This window comes from Bos grunniens, chromosome 16 (genome assembly GCF_055505025.1).
Source record: "Bos grunniens cultivar Pamir isolate PY7600 chromosome 16, Bosgru_T2T1.0, whole genome shotgun sequence".
Taxonomy (NCBI): domain Eukaryota; kingdom Metazoa; phylum Chordata; class Mammalia; order Artiodactyla; family Bovidae; genus Bos; species Bos grunniens.
This window is the reverse complement of record NC_141180.1, coordinates 47,463,130-47,486,043: the sequence shown is the minus strand read 5'-3', so window position 1 is coordinate 47,486,043 and position 22,914 is coordinate 47,463,130. Positions and strand designations below refer to the sequence as shown.

General features: G+C 46.6%; 2 protein-coding genes across 38 annotated transcripts in view; one reads left to right on the top strand and one right to left on the bottom strand.

Annotated features, from left to right (window-relative positions):
- AKT3 (AKT serine/threonine kinase 3) overlaps positions 1 to 6,708 on the top strand; it is a 281,741-nt gene extending 275,033 nt beyond the window's left edge. For 12 of the 13 annotated variants that reach the window (XM_086344906.1, XM_086344914.1, XM_086344910.1 and 9 more), the window contains one exon: positions 1,134 to 6,708. In XM_086344906.1, the coding sequence (XP_086201032.1) occupies positions 1,134 to 1,219 (86 nt within the window). In that variant the 3' untranslated portion in view covers positions 1,220 to 6,708. The remainder of the gene's footprint in view (positions 1 to 1,133) is intronic. The other variant, XR_015143515.1, reaches the window with a different exon arrangement.
- The window catches only part of SDCCAG8 (SHH signaling and ciliogenesis regulator SDCCAG8), a 244,979-nt gene continuing 228,381 nt past the window's right edge, over positions 6,317 to 22,914 (bottom strand). For 6 of the 25 annotated variants that reach the window (XM_086344898.1, XM_086344901.1, XM_086344876.1 and 3 more), the window contains 3 exons: positions 16,842 to 16,968; positions 14,622 to 14,719; positions 6,317 to 6,669 (listed from right to left, as the gene is read on the bottom strand). In XM_086344898.1, coding sequence (XP_086201024.1) covers positions 6,621 to 6,669; positions 14,622 to 14,719; positions 16,842 to 16,968 — 274 coding nt within the window. In that variant the 3' untranslated portion in view covers positions 6,317 to 6,620. The remainder of the gene's footprint in view (positions 6,670 to 14,621; positions 14,720 to 16,841; positions 16,969 to 22,914) is intronic. The other 19 variants (XM_086344899.1, XM_086344879.1, XM_086344892.1 and 16 more) reach the window with 6 other exon arrangements.

Below are 22,914 nucleotides of genomic sequence, written 5' to 3'. Positions count from 1 at the left end.
GAAAAGTAAAAGAATTGGTAACACGTATTTCCTATATATATTTGAGGAAAGGGAGTTATTTGGCTCGAAGAAAAGAAGGTTGGGTATTTGAAAGACTCTCACTTGTTTCATATAGGACAGCATATGACCAAAGGCGCTTCGGGTGGAGCAGAGGGGTTTAGTGGGGCACCTCCCCTGCAGACAGTGAGCCCCCAGGGCAGGAGGGACTTTGTTCAGAGCCCAGAGCAGGTCACAGGGAACGCTGTGGGCTGAGTGACCCAAAGAAGGAAGAGCATTCTGAACTGCAAGATTTTAATCATCAGAATAGTTATGGGAAAAGGTTGGGTGAGCCTTTGTAATCTTTCACATGCAAGAAAAAAGAGGAGCAAAGGGAGGAACGGCTTAAATGAAAACAGTCTCTTTCCATGCCTCTCAAATCTCCCAATTTGTTTCCTGATGAACTAGTACCTCAGATGCTGACATCTTTTCCTTTCTTTCCTTGACTTACTTTCTTTATTCTAGTTTAAGGTTTTATCATAGGAAAATTAGGATTGCTGAGTTAGAGCAGGTATTAGATGTAAAGAATGTAAAATCTTAACCATGTAATCAAGGGCTCAGATGAAATGGAATCACAAATAAACTTAATTTTGCCATCACACTGAAAGTGCCATGAAGAAGAAATACAAGCATTTCAAGACAGATTGATATTGAAAATAATTAGCATATGACTTTGAGTGCCTAGGATTCTTTGACTTTATAATTTTGAAATTAAAGGTAACTGAAGATCATTTGTTCTTTTCTATTAAAAATTTTTTTTCATTTATTTATTTTAATTGGAGGCTAATTACACTATTGTGGTAGTTTTGCCATACACCGACATGAATCTTTTCAATAGTTTTTCACAGTTTTGAGTCTTGAAATGTTAGTGTCATGAAAGAAATGATTTGATAGTATTATTTCTTCATAGATTATGTTTGAAAATGAGATGGTTTTTGAGGTAAGTGTATCCATTGTATATTCTCTTGAGAGACACAAGTTTCTGGGAGCATTAGCCTCTGTTAATCTTTATTATGTTAGGAGTTAGAGCTATATAGACCAGATATTATGTTGCAAAAAATTAACATAAAATTAAAATAGCTGTTTCCTGCCCACAGATGATGAGGACGGTATGGACTGCATGGACAATGAGAGGCGGCCGCACTTCCCTCAATTTTCCTACTCTGCAAGTGGACGAGAATAAGTCTCTTTACTTCTGCTACTTCACTGTCATCTTAGGTTTATTACTGAAAATGATTCCTGGACATCACAGCAGTCCTAACTCTTACAAATGCAGGAGCACCTTCAGACATCCGAGACCAGTCCAAGGTCTTCACCCTTCGCCGCCTTTCACCCACATGAGAATACACATATACGCAGACACACTCGACATTTTTGTTTTTGCATGAAATTGTATCTCAGTCTAAGGTCTCATGCTGTTGCTGCTACTGTCTTACTATTATAGCAACTTTAAGAGGTAATTTTACAATCTTTGAAAGTCATGAGCCCACCATCGTTCATTTGTGCACCAACTGTCATCTTTTGATCTTTTAATTTTTGTTTTTCCCTAACAGTGAAGGCTAAATGATTCTAGGTACATTTTTTAACTTTCTAGACGATAAATCAAAAACTAATTAGACTAAGAAGATTTAGTTTTTAATTCAGAACAAGCAACTGTGCAAGCGTGGTGATGTGCATATGCAGAATCTTAGTAAAGCATATCAGCTGAGTGCATAAAATAGGTATGTACCAGTAAGATCCGGCTGGAATTCATTAGGAAGCATTTGAGAGAAGGACTGAACAACTGTTAAGATAGACAGATGCGTTTATAAATTGAAATGCCTGTTCAGTACTGCAGAGGAGGCCTGGTGTTCCACGTGGACGTCCAGATTTCACAGGCTCTTACTGGCAAAGGAACGTTGTTCTGCCAAGGAAGGAAGCGTGTGCACAGCAGAGTAGATGACTTAAGGGTCTCCGACATGATTTGCACCAGAGAGCATTTTATTTCCCCTGTGCTTGGAAACCTCTTCCCCTTCCTGATATTATCACCTCTGATGGCTGAAGAATGTAGACAGGTGTAACGATCCTGTTTTTCACCAAAATCTGTACACCGAGGTGAACAGGCGTTCACCTCATTTGTTTCAATTTGTTTTACTTTCAGTTCTACGTGAAATAGCTTTTTCTCAGATGTTAAAACTTCGAATGTCCTTTGATGATTTTGTTTGTATTGCAGTAGTATTTATTTTTTAGTGATGAGAACTGTACGTCATGTTAGCGAACGCAGCTCCGACGTACGTAAAATAGACTTCCTGCAGCTTCTTCTGACCCATGTGCAAGGAATGTGCACGCCCGTGAGGCTCATGCACTTTTTCTCCTGTGTAAAAAAAGTTTTGATGAGGCTCTGAAATTGTACATATAGATTAGAATTTGGCTTTGGGAGAAGAGATGCTGTCATTCAACCCCTTGGTGCTAAAAATGAGAAATCTTCAACTATCTATGCCAAGGGGTGGAAACAAATGGATGTTATATTTGCTATTTTGAGAATTGAAAGGTTATGATGGCCTGGCAACATGATATAATGAAGAAAATTGAGACCTGGATGATAAGAAATGGACTTTATTTTGCAAAATGAACACACCTCAAGTATTTACAAAGTGGGCAGTAAAGGATAAGGACCTGGTGTGTTTATTCTGATCATGGTACATTTATCACTGAATTAAGCCATCAGGGAGAAAAACAAAACAAAAAAGAACACCTCTGACTTTTCTTTTTCTGTATATACTCATGTCCTCAAATTCCAACATTTCTCACTGAAAGGGGACATGTATGCAAACCTCATCTTTCTCTTTCATTAATGATGATCTTCAGATTAAACCCTTTGGTGCTAGGAGCTGACATTTTCCAAAGCAGCCTATGAAGTCCAGGGGGCAGGGGGCCCTTGTTATGGCAAGCTGGAGGCCTCCTGACTCCATGGAGCCATCGTGGAGATGTATTTTAGTTAAACTATCTGACAGCTCCCAAATGGAAGACTACAGCGTGCCGTAGTGTTATGATTGCATTGTATGAAAGAGCAAGTGACTTTCTAAGTGGGATGAATCATATTCATATGCAGATGTCTTAGCCTCTTGATGCTGGAAGTGTGGGTTTATAGACAGGAAACCACTGCTGGCAGTGGGTGGACCACTGGGACTGACGGGGGGTTAAAGGGCATTTTACTAAGGCAGCTAAGACATATTCAGACATAGATTTTATCCTAATTTTTCATATCTCTATCTGAGTGAAGTTCATCCTTAGTACTGAGTAGGAAGTTACAGTCAATGATAGTTCATTCTTACTTACACATATAGCTCAACTTTTTTTTTTTTTTTTTTTCCACTTGGAATTATGTTGAATGTTTCACTTTGACAAGGAAGTAGACTAGAAGGTATGTCCTGTAAGTTGTCTTGCATCCATTATGTAAAAAAGAAACAGGCGAGAAGAAGAGAGGGAAGCTGAGACTGGCTGGCATTCAGAGCATACATTTCTTCAGAGGGAAAGTATAATACCATACACTAAGCACACAGATGGTTTTGGTTTTTGGTTGTTTGTTTTTTTCCCCCCAAATCTTAAGGTGATTTCCATGACCTTGGCCAAGGACACTTCCTACGGATTAATGACAGCATTGACTGTGCCCCAGGCTGGCCACTCTGTACAGCCAGCTCCCCGTCCCCAGCTGGTGCCTGGGGCTTAGTCTCGTATCCCCTCTGAGATTCCGTTAGTGTCACACAAGGGTTTTCTTGGCTTCGATTTTGAGAATCCCTTACTTTCATTCCCTGATCTCAGTCAGCTGACATGGAAATACAAGAGACAAACAGAAACTGCGTATAGGAGATTCTAAAACTTCCCTGGTGCCTGCCCACAGCTGAAGTTTTGGATTCTGGCAGATGGAAAGGCCTGAACCTGGAGTCACTCTGTTGGGATAGCGGGAGTTCAGGCTTTGCAGACTCATTCCTGTACCGACTTTCACGAAGTCTGCCTCTTGGCCATAATGCAGCCATCTTGGAGGAAAATTGGCCGTTTCTGCGTGGATTTCTGGCAGGGCTGCTCAGAGCTTTGCTTTCCACACTAACTCCATAGCATTATTCCAGTGTTTCCCATTTCCCATACCTGATCTCCAGCTTCTCAAAGCTGACTGTTCTTGCAGGGGCCACTTGCTTCTCTTAGAGTCCATAGTAAGGGCCTTCCTTATTAACTGCAGGGTCTTTCTATTACACGTCAGTGTACACACTTTGCTGCTACTGTTTGTACTGTCTACAGTAGAATTTCCTTATCTTGCTCCTGGTAGTGCATTACAGGCAAGCATGAAATGTAAAGTATTTATTTAAATAAAAAGAAAAACCTCTAAATTGGTAATTGAATTACCTCCCTGTAGCTTTATAGTTTGTGACATTTCTTGACCTTGCTAGTTCTTTCATTAGATCCGCACAAGATCTAGTCATCTGGTTAAGGATTTTAAGCAGACGCAACTACGAACCCAAGAAACTGTATTTACTCTTACTGTTGGTCATACTAAAACTGTTTCTTCCCTTCAGTCTATGACCCACAAGGATGTGAAATAACTACAAGAAACTGTTTTGTACACTGTGCATCCTTAGTATTTTTACACGTATATGATAGGGACGCACATTATTTTCCTTCGTACAGACAGCTTAAATAAAGCACTATGTCAATCTGCTACTTCTCTGTTTATTGTCGTTGGATGTGGTTCTGTAATCTCAGAAAACTGAATATCCTTCTTTTCTGAAAAGATGTAATAGGTCCACCTGGTATTACCGCATTCTAGGAAACAGGAAAGTACGTAAATTTCTTGTAGCTCGAAAAACACACAGGACTATTTTACTACTTCAATAAGATGGCAGTGGTGCAGCTACAAAAGGGCTGCTTCCAGGGGGTGCCGACTCCTCAGCGGTGGGTCTAGGAGGGATCTGTGAAGCTGGAGGTTGATCTTTGCGGAGATTTGTTAAGTCCCTAATAGTCCTCACATCAGGTGGTTTGACCCCAGAATTCTTAAGGAGTGTAGCTCATCAGCACTGTCTTCCTAATAATGTGTTGCTCTGCATACTTCCTTTCTTAAGAGTATATTTTTAAAAAACTTCATGGCAGATTAACCAACATAGAAATGGATAATAGATGGGTAGGATGGTTGGACTACAGTCTGATTTACCTAGGGTCATTTTGGATGGGGCCTTTTTCTGATTTTACCTCATAAACCTACTATTGATGAAACTTGGCTTTTGCTCCTGTGACTAAGCCAGACAGAGGAAAGGCTTTGGGACCAAAGTTGGTCAGGCCTGTATGCGCGTGTCGCACAGCCAAAGTGGAGGGCGTCCTAACACGTGCTCTTCTCTCAGAACCACTGGGGCTGACAGATCAGGAGGCTTCCATAAAGTGACCTCTGTAATTCTTTAAAGGTGCTATATTTTTAGAATATTGTATAATTTATTTACTGTCCCTGAAACAGAATTAGGGACAATTAATATATCTTACGTGACAACCTTTATGTCTAGCACAGTTGATGAAATCAAGAAAACTTCTGACTCTGAATAGAAGTTCTGTTCTTTCAGGCTTGAACCCTGTCCATGCTCAAGAGACTCGGATGGTCTTTGCGGGTGTATCATGCCACCGCCTCCGGAGCCTAGTCCACAGCCATCTGAGAGGCCATGATGGTGATGTGATGACGATGACCATAGATCTGTGCCAGGGAGAACGGCCCGAGGTTAGGGACTTGTCCCGACTGCAGCCTTGTCATCCTCAAGGACAACATAACACTTTCAGTGCCCATTTTTATTACTTTGAAGCATTCGAGGGCTTAATTGTGTATAGTAGAAATACTATTTTAAACTAAAATAATGATCTGTGTACAGATGTTTGATAGAACTTAAGTAAATTTTGTAATTTCACTGAGTATGTTTTTAGGCTCCTCTCAGTTACTCATATTGAAGGAAAAACATGACACCACCAAGCCAAAGATGCTTTTTGTCTGTTTTTGTTGTTAACGGAGTGGAGAGGACAATGCTCAGTGCTTCCTGGTGTCTTCTGATAGTGCACAAGTGAGCACGATGATAAGTAGTGGAGTCTTATGAGATGTTGATTAAAAGGAAATAAAGTTGAAGGATAATATGTATAGATCACCAAGAGGGAAAGAAACATGAATGGTAGGAAAAAGGTTTGATCCTTAATACCCTTTAGCCTAGTTAAAAATATGTGCCTTTTTTTGGTGTGTTTTTTTCCATCACTACAAGATATAAAGGAAACATTTCAATTTGAGTCTTCAAAAAATTCATTTATTGAAATTCGTATGTGTAACAGAGCATACAAATGACCAGATATAAAAACATAATAACTTCAAGCCTTTTCTGAAAACATACACCAGGAGGTCTCCTCATCTAGTGTCAGACTTCAGCTCCAGCCTGTCCATCCTGCAGGGACCGCTTGGCAACGAATGTGGCGATGACGACGCAGCCCACCGCAGTCTGAGGTGGGGTCCACTGGGAAGGTCGCGGTGCATTGTGGCATATTACGTACAAATCAGATGAATGTAAATATCTCTTTGTAAATCATTTATTTCACTCTGTTTCATCCAGGTCAGCAATCAGATTGTGGCATGCTGGGTAACTGGAAAAAAAATGATAATAAAAAGTAAGTTTAAATAGATCACGTTCTTCAATGTGATTTGTCTTCTTGCTGGTTTAGTGACTTCTTTCCAAGTTTTTGGAGAAAATTATTTTGCAAAAAAATACAGTTGTATGTAAGCAATCATATGAAAAGTCTATAGGTGTGTAAGGTGAACTCTTATTTTAATGTTTTAAATTTGAAAACAAGCTATATTCTAGATATTTGTGTGTCTGAAGACAGAAAATAGCCAAAGATCCATCTCTTCCCCTGTGAACAGGAGAAAGGAGACATGGATTTGTGCCAGGAACTGTTTACTGAAAACTACTCAGAATTAGAGTAAAACTAGACCAAAAAAAGAAAACCTGGATGTAGACTAAGTGTCCCTAAGAAATTCCTGGTGAAATGATACAAGCTAACACCTCCAAATGTTTAAATGCAGTGTGTTTTATCACATATAAAGGCATTTTCATATGGAAACCACCTCCCATATGCTGGAAGAAGGAATTTGGTAGATGTGGTCTCTTGGTTTTAAACAGGAATAAATGTTTCAAAACTAGCTCATGAGAGTTGGGTTGAGGGAGTCGCAGGTTAGTAAAGCACTGAATACTGCTGCCTGTCCTGGCTGACGTGGCTGTTCAGCTTAGTTTAAACCATGTCAGAAACCACTGGAGATAGTTAACGTTGCCCAAGACATGTCCCAGGAAACTGCTCTGCGTTGTGTGGGAAGATGACTTGCCTTCTAGGAGCGTGAAGTCACCAGGATGATGGGGACTAGATAAGAGGGCTAAAATGATAACTACCGAATCCCAGTTTTCACTTCAAGAGACAAATGGGAAGGTAATGCAGGGATCTGGGCCCATCTGGTCTCTGTGACTGGGTGAGAGTCGTCTCCAAGAGAAGTAAGTGGGCTTTACACTCCCCAACAAAGACTGCCTGCGCTGGTCAGGGCTCCTGTCTACCCAGCTTGAGCCACTGTTACTTGTGGAGGGTTTCCAAGATAGGACAGTAAGTGAAACCAAGATCAGTTTGCACAAGAAAAATACGAAAATTAGTCGGTTGCCTTTTTTTAAAAAATGAGAAAATGTTCACTTGTCAAGTAGATTTCCCTGTGTGAGACACTCGTGATTTTTTAACGAGCAAGTCTGAGTTTCAACAAGGTGATCTGAGCGTCAGGTGTGCACCCCCAACCACACAGAGCGGGAGGCCCCAGGTGTGGTGAGGAAGTAGTGGGGTCTGTATGTGGCTCTCTGGGGGCTGGGGAGGTGGATGGGCCCTCTTCTGTGGTGCCCACAGGGCTCCTGGATTGCCACAGGGAGGCCAGGGAGCCCCAGAGCCCTGCCACTGCAGAAAGAGTGCCCCTGTTTGCATCAAACATGTGATCTCCATGAGCCGATTGGCCTTCTGGTCCTGACGGAAATGATCAGTGGGCTTGAATGGCCTGCCTGTCCCCTAGCTAGGCAGACAGCCTGCCCACCATGTGCTCTGGAGAGGGAGGCTGGCTTTGTAACTTTAGAGATTCAAGGACATCTTTGACTACAAGGATAAGTATAAACCACAACAGACAAATTTCAAAAAAAAATTTCAAACTTGAGGTAGAAAATACCTATAATGTGAACAACACAGGACAGTAAAGACCTTAAGTAGAACGGAACCATGTTGCAGAACTTTTTTAAACCCATGTTCCAGGAAACAGGTATTTCTCACACGAGTCTCTTCAGTTCCCACCAGGAACTGACCCGTCACCCGGCCCATTCCTCCTAGTGCTCCTGCAGGGGTCAACCTGAGATTCCTGGGAGCAATCAAAGGTTTTCTCTTTTGTTTGGTTTTGCAAAGCCCTGTATTCCTCCCCACTTTCATATCACAGAACTTCCTGTTCACTGCCTGATGCGTCAGGAGCACTCAGCAAATGTGACTGAATGAATAATTACCCTATAATGTCATTGTGTTCCTGCTAACCAGCTCTTGGTGTCACCCTCAGATGGTTGGATCTTTAGTAAAGAATGTTACTTGGTTTTTCCCCCTAACCGTGAGCATGTCCAGAGAGAGAGAAGCTTTAGTTACTGCCAATATCTGGCCCCTCCCTGCTTGGCTCAGGTGGTAAAGAATCTGCTTGCAATGCAGGAGAATGGGGTTCGATCCCTGAGTTGGGAAGATCCCCTGGAGAAGGAAATGGCAACCCACTCCAGTATTCTTGCCTGGAGAATTCGTGTGGACAGAAGAGCCCTACAGTCCTTGGGGTCACAAAGAGTTGGATACGACTGAGCAACTAACACTACACTACTAACATCTACTCATCTGCCATCACTTAGGATGTCAGCCATGCCTATTTCCAGAAAGGGGGCTCATCGTCCACACCACAGTGGTCGTGGTCTGGCTGTATGTTCCAGTGGGATGCAGCCAGTGTGAGCTGTGGCTGGGGCCCTCAGCCACCCTCTTCCCATCACTGTGCCTTCAGGCTTGTCGCCAGGGCCCCTCGCCGTGGCCCGTGGGCGCTCTGGCCACACCTGCAGTCGTTGGTGGCTGCCCCCTAGAGGGCGGAGGGCTGACAGCCCCCTGGCAGCTGCTGCTCTGAAGGGTTGTCCACGGATGACATAAATGCTCCACAACTGCAAGCCCATATCACTGACTCGTTTTCTTTTTAAACACTAACAGAGCCTTCGCTCCACAAACCCTGACTTGTGCGTCTAATTTTTTACTGAAGTTTAACTTAATTCAGAGTTTAAAAAATGAGTCTCTCTGGGTGATCTGAACGGTTCCCCAAGCAACCACACCTGGGGTCCAGCCCAGCCTTCTCTGTTTTCCTCCCAAGCCTGTGGCCCTGGGACGCTGAGGCACCAGCGAGGCCTCATGGGGAGGCTCAGAGCCCGGCCTGCCCCGTGTTTCCATCTGTCTCTTCTCCACGCGTCTCCACGTGGCCTCTTAGCAGCCCCTCCAAGTGGAATATCTCCCCTTCTGGCTCCCTCCTTTGCTCATGTGTACATCTTCTGTCTCTGACCAGGATTTAAAAAAAAAAAAAGAACCTGTTCCTCAGGACTCTGGGCAGAAAAGCATCTATTTTTAACTCAAGAGGACAGAATCCCTCCCCCAGCCTCCATGTGGGGTATTTCAGAGCTCGGCCTCAGTTGACGGAGCTCCAGGGAAGCCTCCAGTACCTGCCTCCTGCTGCCCCCTTTGGGAGCCAGGCCACAGCTCTGTAGCTGCTCATCTAGGGCCGAGCTCTAGGCCGCTGCCTGGGAGAGAAGACCCCCATCTCCCCCTTCCATGCAGCCCAAGGCCTGGGGAATGAACACCAGTCTCTGGAAGTTCGTTTTCCTGCCCATTCATTTCCCAGCTGTATTCACTCCACCTCTCTGGGCCTGACTTTTCAACCTGTGCAGAAAGATGTTAAATGATTTCTCTGGCCGTTTCAAGCCTACAGTGACCTCAGTGCCACCCTGGTGGATGCTGTCTTCTGGGCTCTGGTAATGCAGAGAGCTCCCTTTTAAAAGGAAACTGGTCCTATTACTGATTTTTTTTTTTTTTTTAAACCAGAAATTGACTGATGGACTGATGTGGAAGCTAAAAACGTAACTGAAGTGGTCTAGAACTGAGATTTGAACCCAGGAAGTTTGACCTCAAACTCCAGGCTCTCTTTAATGCTATTCCAACCAACTTAGTGAAAGAGCCACCAAGTTTGGTGTTTGTGGGTTTAAGCAGCAGTCAGATATATCAAGCAACCTGAACTATATAAGGCACATGACCTATGGATGGTCATTAACTTGTCTTCCCCAGTCCTGTGGAACTCTGTGGAAACGCGACTCAGACGTGACCACTGACCTGTTGGAAGGCAGTTCTCCACCAACACAGGGCTCACGGTTGCAGACTCCAGGTCAAGAGGGGCCTGCCTCTGCCCTGCACAAGTCACCAAAGCTCTGGCTGAACCGCCTTCCCCTCCGGCTGGCGCAGCTGCCAAATGGGCAGGAGTTCACAGCAAGGTCGCCGCAGACCCTCATTTTATTCTTCCCCCATGGCTGCCCGGCTGGGCCCCAGACAATGAAAGCTCTGTGGCAGTCAGAGTTCAAGCTCCATTTTCCCTGAACTCTGGGGCCTGGGTTTGCTGCCTCTGGGCTCCAACACAGGAAAAGAACTAGAGAAGCCAGAAGATGGCACCGGTAGAGGCAGGACAGACTTTCTTACAGAAAGAAAGTAAAGACAGTGATTCCTTAGCTTCCTGGAAAACAGCACCTCGATGTGGACTTGGGACTTGAGACATGGGGGGAAGGCAGGGGACCCCATGCACGGACAGGAGTGGTCAGGTGGGAGGATCCACTAGCCAATGGCTGGCATCTGCTCACCATCTCTTCCCCAGAGCACACTCCAACACATGCGACGGATCCTGCCACCGTCCGCGGGATCCCGACTTTGTCATCTTCCAGCTTTCTTGAATCCCATGAGTCACGAGAAACTTCCCCTGCACATGGGCAGGGGTCTGTGTTTTGTACGAACCGTGTTTCCATGGTAAATAGATTTTTAAGAATTTCCCAAAGGACAGACAGTGTCACCAACAGCAGAGAGTGGAGCCTCTGGCTGCCTCATGTTTGAAAGCGTTAAAAATAAAGACAACATTGACATTTGGGGTTGTAATGTGACGGAATTACAGTCTTTTAAAGGCAAGAACCACTTATCTACACTACATGTAATATTCAGTGTTTTGTTCACTTGTCTAATTGGATTAAAATATTTAGCTCCCTTTAAAATCTTGATTGTGAATTTATATTGCAAAATGTAATGTCTGACTCGGGAAGCAATAAGTGGAGCAAATGTATCTGAAGCAATGTTAAATTCAATGTATTTTTCTTCCATAAGTCTTATTCTGAAATTATTCACTCTTGGACAAAGTGAACTGTTAGCAGAAGAGCAAGTTTGGCTTCAATAAAGCTGTATGCACTTTTCAATATTAATTAACACACAGGGCCTTCAGTTGAAAAAAAGAAAAAGTTAAACTATGCTATTTGAATTGCTTGAGGAAGCTTCCCTGAGGGTCACAAGACCCCTGTGTTAGAAATGTGGCACCAGGGGGTCTTACGTCATTCTTTTACAACACTCAGGCAGCAGGGAGTTAATGACATTTTAGCTGCATATGTTCAAGTTTATTTAAAAAAATATGCAAGTCACTTCGGTTGACAGTGTCTTGTACACAGTTTTGAAAGAATCAGGGCAAACTTTAACAGAGTCAGTTTTTATTTGAAAAATATTTTCTGGGAATGTATCAGTGTTTATTTTTGAGACTGACAATTCGGGTGAAAATCAGGATAAAAACAAAAAAACAACAATTTGGTTGAAATCAAATTGTTTGTTTTCATCTATTTAGAATTCTTTCCAAAAAAATCTTGGTTCAGGAGGAGGCTTTTTAATTTATTTTATTCAGTGTATTTGCTGTTCTATCAAGCACCATCTGTCCTGCAGGTAGCTAGCTTCATGAAAGTGCTGACTTAACTGGGTGAAGCCCCCCCGGGCTCAAAGAAGGCCCACCACAGACTCTGTGGACACCTCCAAGTCTCTGCTGGGTGACCCTACAGCTTGGTTTGCAGGCACTCAAGGGAGCTAAGCCGCGCTCCCTGGAGCTCACATTTCTGAAGGCTCTCCCCTCCCTTTCCTTCAGGTCACAAATGGGCCTTTCCTCCCTTTGTCATCATCTGTTGCCTTTGTTTCTTGTGCTTGTTTTCAGCTCTCTTTATGAATCCTTTGGTGTAGCGAGATAATGTCCGTGATTTTGAATATAATCACATATGTCTGCTGGATCCATACACAAGTTTAAATCAAATTAGAAAGTGAATTCACTGCCAAAAATGCTCAAAAGTCATAGGGCCAACTGATTAATCACCCATCAGTCAGCTTCAGATGCTGTTTTCTAAACTGGGACTACAAAGACATCTCTCCCCGACTGAACACTGAGGATGGAGTCAAGCAGTCTGTTGGGACAGAGCTATCTTGGCTGAAACCATATCCACCACCAGAGAAACATACAAATAAAATAATCTTGGTATAAATGACATCCTCTAAGTGGACAGATAATTTCCAAACTCTCCCCTCTCTCAGATGCCATTCTCCCCAAGAAAAGACTCTAATTTCCTTACCAGCTGGAGCCACCCTTCCTGGCCAGATGTTAGAGCCCCAGGCCCTGGGTCACAGACCTCTGACCCGGCTCCCAGCTGTCAGCCCTTACCAAAACTCTGGGACCCAAGTTCCACATACTAGACACCCCCGCAACCCCCTCCAGCCACAGGCACTACCACAGAGCTGGTCCTCTACTGGTCCCGGAAAAGCACAGAGGAGAATCGTGTTTGCAGTGTAAAGCTGGGTTAGTGTTTTCACGTCTCGTTTCTCCCGAAGAACTAACATAGCATTTCATGATGTTTTAAAAGCTATTTTTCCAGAAGGTTTTTCTCCAAGAGAGAAGCAGGAGATTCATAAAGCCATTGTTTTCCATCAGTCCTAAACTGAGAACAAGTCAGAAAAGCAGCCTTGAACTCGGCGATCATCAGACTGAACCACGTCCACTGGGTAAGCCACAGGGCTGGCCTAGCTCTCGCTGGACTGGCCACCACAGGCCCGCAGCGTTTCAGGGGATACAGGAACTCTCACGGCCAAAAAACGTCACAGCGGCAGTTAGGACTATGACCACCGGCCAGGCATGTTGTCGTGCATGTTTCAGAAGTTCAGCAGAAACAATTCAGAATAATAAAGCCTTCTGAACAGGCTAGATGTTTCCTGTCGGAGGCCACAGGCCAACCCGAACTTGTCATCTGCTTCGGCACAGGACTGAGGCATAGGAGCAAATTGGAGGGATGTGACTCAGCTTTAGAGCAGCTGCCCAGGCCAGAAAATATCCATTCTCTTGTGAGAATTCAATGGATAGAGATTTTTAGAGGCTGACATGCAAAATTAAGTTATCGTGCTTAATTCATCCAGGCTGGGAAAATGGAAGCTTTTAGCTAAACAACCCTGAAACCAGAGATAAACCAGAGGACTCTCTCTGGGAGAAAGGTGGGTGTGGACTTGGTGTGTCTGGTCACTCCAGAACCCTCAGGAGGCAGCAGGCACCCTCTGAATACCTGCTGTGGACAAACAGCATCTTCGAGGCCTCATCAGAAGCTAAACGCAACAGTTCAAATTCATTTTGGGGCAAAAATAGGTCTAAATACCACACTCGGGTACAAAGGGTAGGCCTTTGATTTAGAGAGTAGAAACCTGCCTGGGCTCCTGCCTCATCTTTGAACACTAGGACTTGCTACCGAAAGCCAGCATTTTCTTGACCAAATTTCCTTTGCCATGTCCACATTAAAATAACTCCAAATGTAATATCTGAATCTGAAAGATCCCTTTACAGACGAGCCAGAGGGGCCAGTATCAGATAGCATAGGATGTCAAATCATTTCTGTTGCTTCAGGCAAAGGGGGGAAAAAAAGCTTTGCTGATTTTTCTGAAGAATTTTGAAGAATTTAATCTTTTTTTCTTTTTTTAAAATGCATTTTACAAAAATTTCACAATCCATTTGGCAATTATTGGGTTTTTTAAAGCCCTGGATGAGGTTTCTAAGCATCGATGACCCATGTTAAGTTCTAAGTGGACTGTAAGGTAGGCAGATGGGGAGTTAAAAGGCAAACCCCAGAAGATAACGCTCTGGCCCAGAGTGGAGGGGAGGCTGCCACGTGCTTGGAGCTTGTGTGCAAGACTCTCCACAGCCCACATTCTGAAGTCCTTCTCGGCTCTTAGAGGCCAGTAGCTCCACTCATGCCCTGAGTTCCTCCAGCTGCCTGGAGGCCCGATGGCCCCAACCTTTGGCTGGCACCACCCAGGGCCCCCTCCCACCTTTCAGGGCCACCCAGCACTCCCCCGACCCCACCTTGAGGACCTGCCCAGAAAGCTGAGTTCTGGTCGTGGTTGGGCCACACAAGTGCAGGATGAGGTACCTGGGCACGTCGGAGGAGATGGGTAACAGGAGTGCACATCGTTCCACGGCTGCTGCCCCACAGGATCTCTGCCCGACCTGTGCTTCTCCCGGGACCTTCTCCAGTTTGAGAAAGAGAGAGGAAAAGAAAAACCCTGACATTTCTTCACCTGCAATACGCCAGAGAGCCTGCCACGCACCTCACAGCTGCCCCCGTTTGCTTTCCAGTGTCCCTTTGAGTTAGGCTGGTATGCTGCCCGCTATGCAGATGTGGACATTGAGGCTTAGAAGAGACTTCAACTTGTTCAGGCCCTAGTGACATGGATGCACTCTGGACTCATTCTCTGTTCTTTCTGCCTCCCAACAATTTCAGAGGCTCTCAATCCCTAGTGTCTTCCAGAATTATCCAAACAGCTTGTTAAGATGCAGATTCCTGGGCCCTGCTCCCAGAGATGCTGTCTGGTGTGTGTGGGGAGAGGCCCTGGGACCATGTCCCTGGATGACCGTGTGACTGTAAGGCGTGTAGAACAGCCTCTTGGGAGCAGGCAGTGCAGGTGTGTCTCCAGCCCAGGGCCTGAGCTCAGCCACTGGTTCCTAGAGGTGCTCACTCACTCAGTGGAACCACTGAGGACTTTGCAGAGGGCTCTGGTGGGCTGAGTGGGAAAAATCATTCAGAGGACAGAGGCTCCTCAATACCCTGCCCAGGGGGGTATGGTAAGGGTAACGTAATACCCAGAAAGTGTATTTGGGCTCATGGTCATTTTGGAAATAGAATGAGACGACTTCTCATCATTTTCACTTCCAGATGCATTTTTCCCATTAATCATTCCGAGCACTTGCTTCATGGTGTCCCCCAGGCACTCGTGGGGCACCCCGGCGCACTCCTGATTAGAGGCTGAGGCCTCAGCCAGCCTGTGGACCACCTCCTCATCCTAACTGACTACTCAATGGGGTAAAAAGCCCAGCCTCTTAGACAGGAAGAGAAGCAATGTGGGAGAAGACAGTTTCATTCCATCCTCCAACTCCACTGTCCCTGCCGCTGGCCACAGACCTAACCTGAACAGGGAAAGTCTGGATCACGGAGTCAGACTTCAGCTCCGTTTTCAGTGTCCCTACTTGCTGGCTGTATGCTCTTGTTTGAGTCTCGGTTTCCCTATCTTTAAGACAGAGACAATAATCAATCTTGCAAGCGTGTTCAAGGATACAGGGAGTTAATGTGTGTTATCTATGTACCACTCCCACACCCTCTGCAAGCACTCCAGACATTAGCTCAATTACCAATCAGCTGTTTTAAAACAAGACTCCTAAATTCTGTTCACAAGGACTCCCCTAATTGGGAGCATGCCTTTCCTCCACCAATTCAAACTACACACATCCTCCAGTGGCAGTTCAAAGCCAACCTCCTCCAGAAAGGCTCCTGACCACTGCAGCCCGGCCCACTCTCCCACCTCCTGCACCCCTCAGCGGGGGTGCCCTCACGGTGCTGCCCTGTGTGGCTCGGTGCTTCACTGTGGGTCTGCTCTCCTGTGCAAACTTTAGCTCCCGAAAAAGGACAGGTCCAGGGCCCACACATCCCTTCACTGTGCCCAGAACAGTCTTCAGGGTCTCCCTCCCAGCTTATTCGCTAACCCATGTGACCCTGGGAATTTCAGCCTAGTAAGACACAGCTCTGTCACAGGAGGGACGAATGGAGAGAGTAGCATGGAAGCATATACACTACCATATGTAAAAGAGACAGCCAGTGGAAATTAGCTGGCTGACTTGGGGAACTCAAACCAAGGTTCTGTAACAACTAGAGGTGTGGGAAAGGGTGGGAGGTGGGAGGAGGTTCAAGAGGGAAGGGACATACATGTAGTTAGTGTTAGTCGGTCAATCGTGTCCAGCTCTTTTGCGACCCCACGGACTGTAGCCTGCCAGGCTCCTCTGTCCATGGAGTTCTCCAGGCAAGAATACTGGAGTGGGTAGCCATTCTCTTCTCCAGGGGAGCTTCCCAACCCAGGGATTGAACCCAGGTCTCTTGCATTGCAGATAGATTTTTTTTTAACCATCTGAGCCAGCAGGGAACCCCAGTATACATATGTATACTTATGGTTAATTCATGCCGATTTATGGCAGAAACCAAAGCAATATTGTAAAACAATTATCCTCCCATTAAAAATAAATAAATTTTTTAAAAAGGATAAGGAAAAGACCATGTGCACCGCAGTGTGTTCTCCAGCGGGTGAGGTGCCACGCACGGTACCTGGGATCTCAGATGTCCCACCTCTTCCGATAGGCTCTGTCTCTCCAGCAGAAGCTGGTTCTGCTTGTTGAGGAGCTGCACCAGCTGCTGGGCCGTGGCGTGGCTGTGCTTGTCCAGCTGCTTCAGCCTGGAGACGAAGCCACAGCAGAATTAGAGACGGTTTCTGAGAACCGGGGGACAAAGACGTCCTCTCGCTCCCTGTATTCCCCTGCTCTGGGTGTGGGAGGGAAGCTCCTGAAGTGAGCTAGAAGCTGGAGGTCGGAGGCACCTGGACACACTCCTTCAGGGCAATGGAATTTTATCAAATGTGAAAGGGAACTGAGAGTCTTTTCGGTGAGTTGTTATTTAGGGAGCACACAGATAAAACTCAAGAAAAACTCAAACCTTAAACTCACAGAGCTCAAAGATGAGGGGGCCTGAGTGCCTCCACTGTTCGGCGGGAAACGTCTCTGGCAGGCTGGAGCAGACGGCCGGCCGCGGCTGGGGACGTGGGTGAGGGAAGGCGGAAACACTGAACTAAGGGTTTTCCATTATTAATCACTCAGTCAATCACGAGCTCCGGCATCGCTGACCAGATGTCTTTAAAGATCCTATATTTGTCATTCTGCTGATGGACTCTCCCCTCCAGACTTGCTAATTCACTCAAACTATTATCCACATTTGTCCAAAGACAGCTTCCTACAACCAGTAGCACACTCACCCATGGAAATGTAGGCCTTGGATTAAATTTAGCCTTGAACAACTACCGAGAACTGGTCTGTGAAGAAGTTGGGTAGATCATATGCCCTTCCTCATGGTCCTCGTAGACCAAAAGCACCAGCAGTGAAATTAAGTTCTGTTTTCACAAGAAAACTCCAGGCTACATATCCCACCGTGAGTCAAGAAATTCGAAGACTGTTCTGGAGACACTGGGCTCAACCCACCCTCAGTTCAAGCTCTCTGACGGCTGCGTTTTGGGGGGAGGGGCTTTGAGCACAACTGAATGTCTGCGAGGACAGACATTTAGGACTCGGGGAGCAATGGGTAGACTTGTTTGCTAAAAGTGATCCAGCATCTGGAGACAGGTGAACCTAAAACTGCACCCTGGGAAACCTAACAGCGGTCTAGTACTTGATTCACACTGGCCTCAGAGTCCTCTGCCTCCTGCACCCCTCCCCACTGCCCAGGTGGCACCTACTGCCTGACCCGCCCCCTTCTCAAGCTCTGAGTGGTTGTTCAAGCTGCCCCACCAGGCACACTTACTGCAACCCAGTCCACACCCCTGCACCCTCCTAAGAACCACTCCGTGCTCCGGGTTTTCAGTCACACCTGGCTTTCTACCACCCCTCCTCCGAATTCCACATTGCAAGGACGAGAGGTCCGAACTGAAGATACTGGGGCAGGCATCTAGCAGGCACTGCACGTGCTCTCCTGGTAGGAGCCAGCTCTGGCCGTGCCCACAAGCCTATGCCCCACCCCCTGCCCACGGCTGCTTCTGGAGAGAGCAAGGACCAAGGACAAGGCTTAGATCCTCCTTCCTGTGTTTGTAGCTGCCAAGGAATGATGCTAAAGCTGAAACTCCAGTACTTTGGCCACCTCATGCGAACAGTTGACTCATTGGAAAAGACTCTGATGCTGGGAGGGATTGGGGGCAGGAAGAGAAGGGGACGACAGAGGATGAGATGGCTGGATGGCATCATCGACTCGATGGACGTGAGTTTGGGTGAACTCTGGGAGTTGGTGATGGACAGGGAGGCCTGGCGTGCTGCAGTTCATGGGGTCGCAAAGAGTCAGACATGACTGAGTGACTGAACTGAACTGAACTGAAGACCAGGTTCCCCTGATGGCTCAGATGGTAAAGAATCTGCCTGCAATGGAGGAGACCCAGGTTTGATCCCTGGGTCATGAAGATCCTTTGGAGAAGGGAATGACAACCCACTCCAGTATTCTTGCCTGGAGAATCCCATGGACAGAGGAGCCTGGCAGGCTACAGTCTGTGGGGTCACAAAGAGTCAGACACGACTGAGCGACGAACACTTTCACTTTTACTTTAGGACAAGATTCAGGGTCTCCCTCGCCCAGAGCCTGGGCTACAGTCTGGTCCTGTCCATCCATGTATGAGCACTTTCTTGCATCTGTACTACATGAAGTACAATGCCCACCTCCCTTGCCCCCATTACGGTCCCTCTAATATGGGAGGAGAGAAAAATAAGTTCCCCTGGCACTGCAGCTTTGGGAAGCCCAGTCTGCCCCTACTGCCACCGACCATGCTCTTACGTGGAGCAATTTTTCCTGAGAACAAAATCTCAAAACTACCCCATTGGCATCGGACCAAACCGAAGTTTTCCTCTATAGCATCCTCAGCATGGAGAGGCTGGAAGAAGCAAGAACATTCAGGAAGCAGAGAAGCCAGGCCAGCTGGCTTCAGTGGGTGGGGAGCCTGGGAAAGGGGGGCACTATGCCCAGGCTCATCCAGCAGCTGATCTGAGTAGTGACTCTGCTCTCCAGCACTGGAGTGGGCACCAGTGAAGATACAGAGATGTTGAGAACAGCCTTGCCCTTGAGAAGCAAACTATCTAACAATCAGACAAGCAAAAAACCTCCTCACTTGCAGGGAAGCACTGTAAACCACCATGTGGAGATGGCTTTCCCTTCCAATCAAGTCTTGGGTATAGAGAGAGCCACAGACTAAGAGTTACTGAGAGCAGCCCACTGGCTTCATGTTTGCTTAGAACAAATGAAACAGAAACATGTGATAAATAGGTGATACCATCAAGGCTTAAAGTCAAGAAGGTTCCAGGAGTGGTCACCCTTCATGAGGTTCTTGCTCTGTGAATTGATCAATGAGATAATATTCAGGCTAATAGATGGGTTTGGTGTGTAGTTATGGGGTCCTGAAAAGAGTGGCTACCTGATCCAGGGCTCTGGGCTGAGCCAAAGCCTGTTTGCACAGCATAAACAGCCAGCCATGGGCTGGCCACACCACTCACCACCAGAAATGGGATTGGTTCCTGCCTAGACCCTCCTCCAAAGGAGCCCCAGAAGAACGTAGATGAGGCTCAGCTGGCCGTGTTCTGCAAACTGTGGGCCTTGGATCCCTGCAGCAGTCACGCAGGAGCCCAGGCCCACCCAGACCAGATCAATCAAGTCCCAGGTGCGAGCCTTTCATCAGGGTTTTCCCGCAGGAAAGTGACAGTGTTAGTCGTTCAGTCATGTCTGACTCTTTGTGACCCCAACGACTGTAGCCCACCAGGCTCCTCTGTCTGTGGAATTCTCCAGTCAAGAATACAGGAGTGGGTTGCTATTTCCTTCTCCAGGGGATCTTCCCAGCCCAGGGATTGAACGTGGGTCTCCTGCATTGCAGGCAGACTCTTGACTGACTGAGCCACCAGGGAAGCCCTTCCTTCCTGTGGAAGCACAACTGATAAAAGGAGTGAGACCTGAAGGAAAGTCCTGCCTTCCCTTCAGAAGCTGAAGCCTCACTAGCTTCACAGCCGAAGAGCCAAGGATGGACTCACTGTGACTCAACCCAAACTCCTCTAAGGAGGCCCTTTAAAAAATACGCTTCCTCTTTTTTTAGAGTCAGCCAACATCATGCCACTTTACTACAGCAATAAAGTCAATAAAACAAGCTCAGAAAAAGTAAAAACAACAACAAAACCCAAACTCACATTTGTTAAAAAAAAAAATAAAGCCACAATCCAGATTTTACATAAAAAGGACTTTGTTAAGGAAATATATTAGTATTTCAATTGTAGCCCTCTCAAGGCCTATTTTGAATATTGGGAAAACAGATTTTTTTTAAAAAGTTAAATAGTTCTTTTTTGTAACCGCTTTCCCCAAACGCTGTACAACCCAGCCCACACTATTCACGAATGCTTTATTACTGTCAGTTAGCTTTTTGGGGGTGTCCTACTGGCACATACACTGTCTTTTATTTTCCGTGGTGGACTGCTCTCATTTTTGTTGTCCTTCTAAGTTCACGTCTTCATCCAATCCCAGCTGCAGCCACCACCACAAACAATAGCTAACGTTTGCTGAGCCTCTGAGCTCACCCCTCCATTAAAACTCACTACAGTCCTAAGAGCTATGGCCAGGATTATTATCCTGTTTTACAGATGAGAAAACTGAAATGGACAGGTTCAATTGACTTGCATGAAGTCACACAGTGAATAAACGGCAGGCCACGGAGGCAAGGCTAGGCCTAGTGCAGGTGTTCGTAACCACCATTAAAGGTTGGTTGATTCAGTGAGTTAAATTCAGCAAACCAAGCAACCCTTGGTAAACAGTTCTCATGACACATCGAGAGTTACAAAATATTCCTTGCCTTAGGAGTTCCCCTACTAATTTTGGAGACAAAACAGGTGCTGCACTGAGAGGATCACCAAGGCATAAAAGCACAGGGTCAACAGAGGCAAGGGGAGAGCCAGGAAGGCTTGTGCCTACTGAGGAGAAAGATCACCGTCATCACCGTCGTCCACTGAGTGCTTACTGCCTGCTAAGTGCTTATTATTTATTAACTTCTTAGTGCTCGTGACAACTTCATGAAGGATGAGGAAACTGAATTATATAGGACTAGTCCAAGGTCGGGAGAAGGCAATGGCACCCCACTCCAGTACTGTTGCCCGGAAAATCCCATGGATGGAGGAGCCTGGTGGGCTGCAGTCCATGGGGTCGCTAAGAGTCAGACACGACTGAGCAACTTCACTTTCACTTTCCACTTTCATGCATTGGAGAAGGAAATGGCAACCCACTCCAGTGTTCTTGCCTGGAGAGTCCCATGGACGGAGAAACCTGATGGGCTGCAGTCCATGGGGTCGCACAGAGTTGGACACGACTGAAGCGACTTAGCAGCAGTAGCAGCAGTCCAAGGTCACTTGGATAGGAAATAGGATAGAGGACTATATCAGGATATAGTCCTGGATATAGGACAGGAAATAGGACCAGTCCAAGGTCACTCAGCTGGCAAGTTGGGATGTGCAATGAACAGTGTTGGTCTGGCAGGTGCCAGGGCAGGGCCTTCCACATGGCAGGTGGTGCTGCAAAGACAAGGGTGGGCAGTGTGGCTTGACCACAGGCTGCTCGAGGGAGGGAATGCTGGACCCAGTAACGCTCTGACCTAAACTAACAAATACTGATGCTGTGCTTCAGACAATGGCATTGCCATTTACCAAAAGAGAATGGGAGGAGGTGCAGGGCCAGGGTGAGGTCCCGTCAGACACCCACTCACCCACCCAGCAGCGATTCAGCTTGGGGTCTGAGGAAGGGCCTGGATGGATCTTTAGCTGTGCCAATCAAACCCACTCAGAGATGAGGCCATGAACGTGCTGGGAAAGCCTGGTGTTCAAGTTTGTTAAAGGATCATCATCCCATTTTACAGACGAGGAAACTGAAAATGACAGGTTCACTTAACCTGCACAAAGTCATGCAGGGAATAAGCGGTAGGGGGTGGAGGCAAAGTCTGGCCAAGTACAGGTGTTCTTAACCACCATTAGTGGTTGGTTAATTCAGTGAGTTGACTCAGCAAACCAACCAGCCCTCGGGATACAGTTCTCATGATGTCAACAGTTACAGCAGGTTGGGCCCCTACCACTTACTGGCCAAGAACCTCTGCTGCAGAGAGAGGAAACACGGCCAGGCCCAGGTCTTGGGGAACAGCCGCCTGTCAAGGCTGAGGGCAGGGAGCCAGAGGACACTGACGGGTGCCGGGAGTGAGGATGAAGGCTGGGAGATGGGTGAGGCTCACAGCGGGGACAGGGCAGCTGGTAAGTGTCCCCTCCCTTGAGAAGGAGGCTGTGGCAGAAGCCGGTTACAAGCACGGGAGAGTGGTGATTATCCTAGACAGGGGCTAGGCTGAGCATAAGGTAGCAAGAGTGCGAGCTGGGGACGGAGAGACCTGAGCCAGTGGGCAGGATGTGCTGTAGGAGAGAAAAGACGTCTTCAACACAAAGGGAGCTGCGCTTTTGGAGGCAGGAAGGCACCCGGGGAAGCAAGCAGCCCTCCTCCTGGAGGCAGAGGAAGCAGGCAAGGTGAGCCTGAGCCTGAGAGACCGGCTTGGTGGCCTCCTTATTCCACCCCAGGTAAAGAGCCGAGA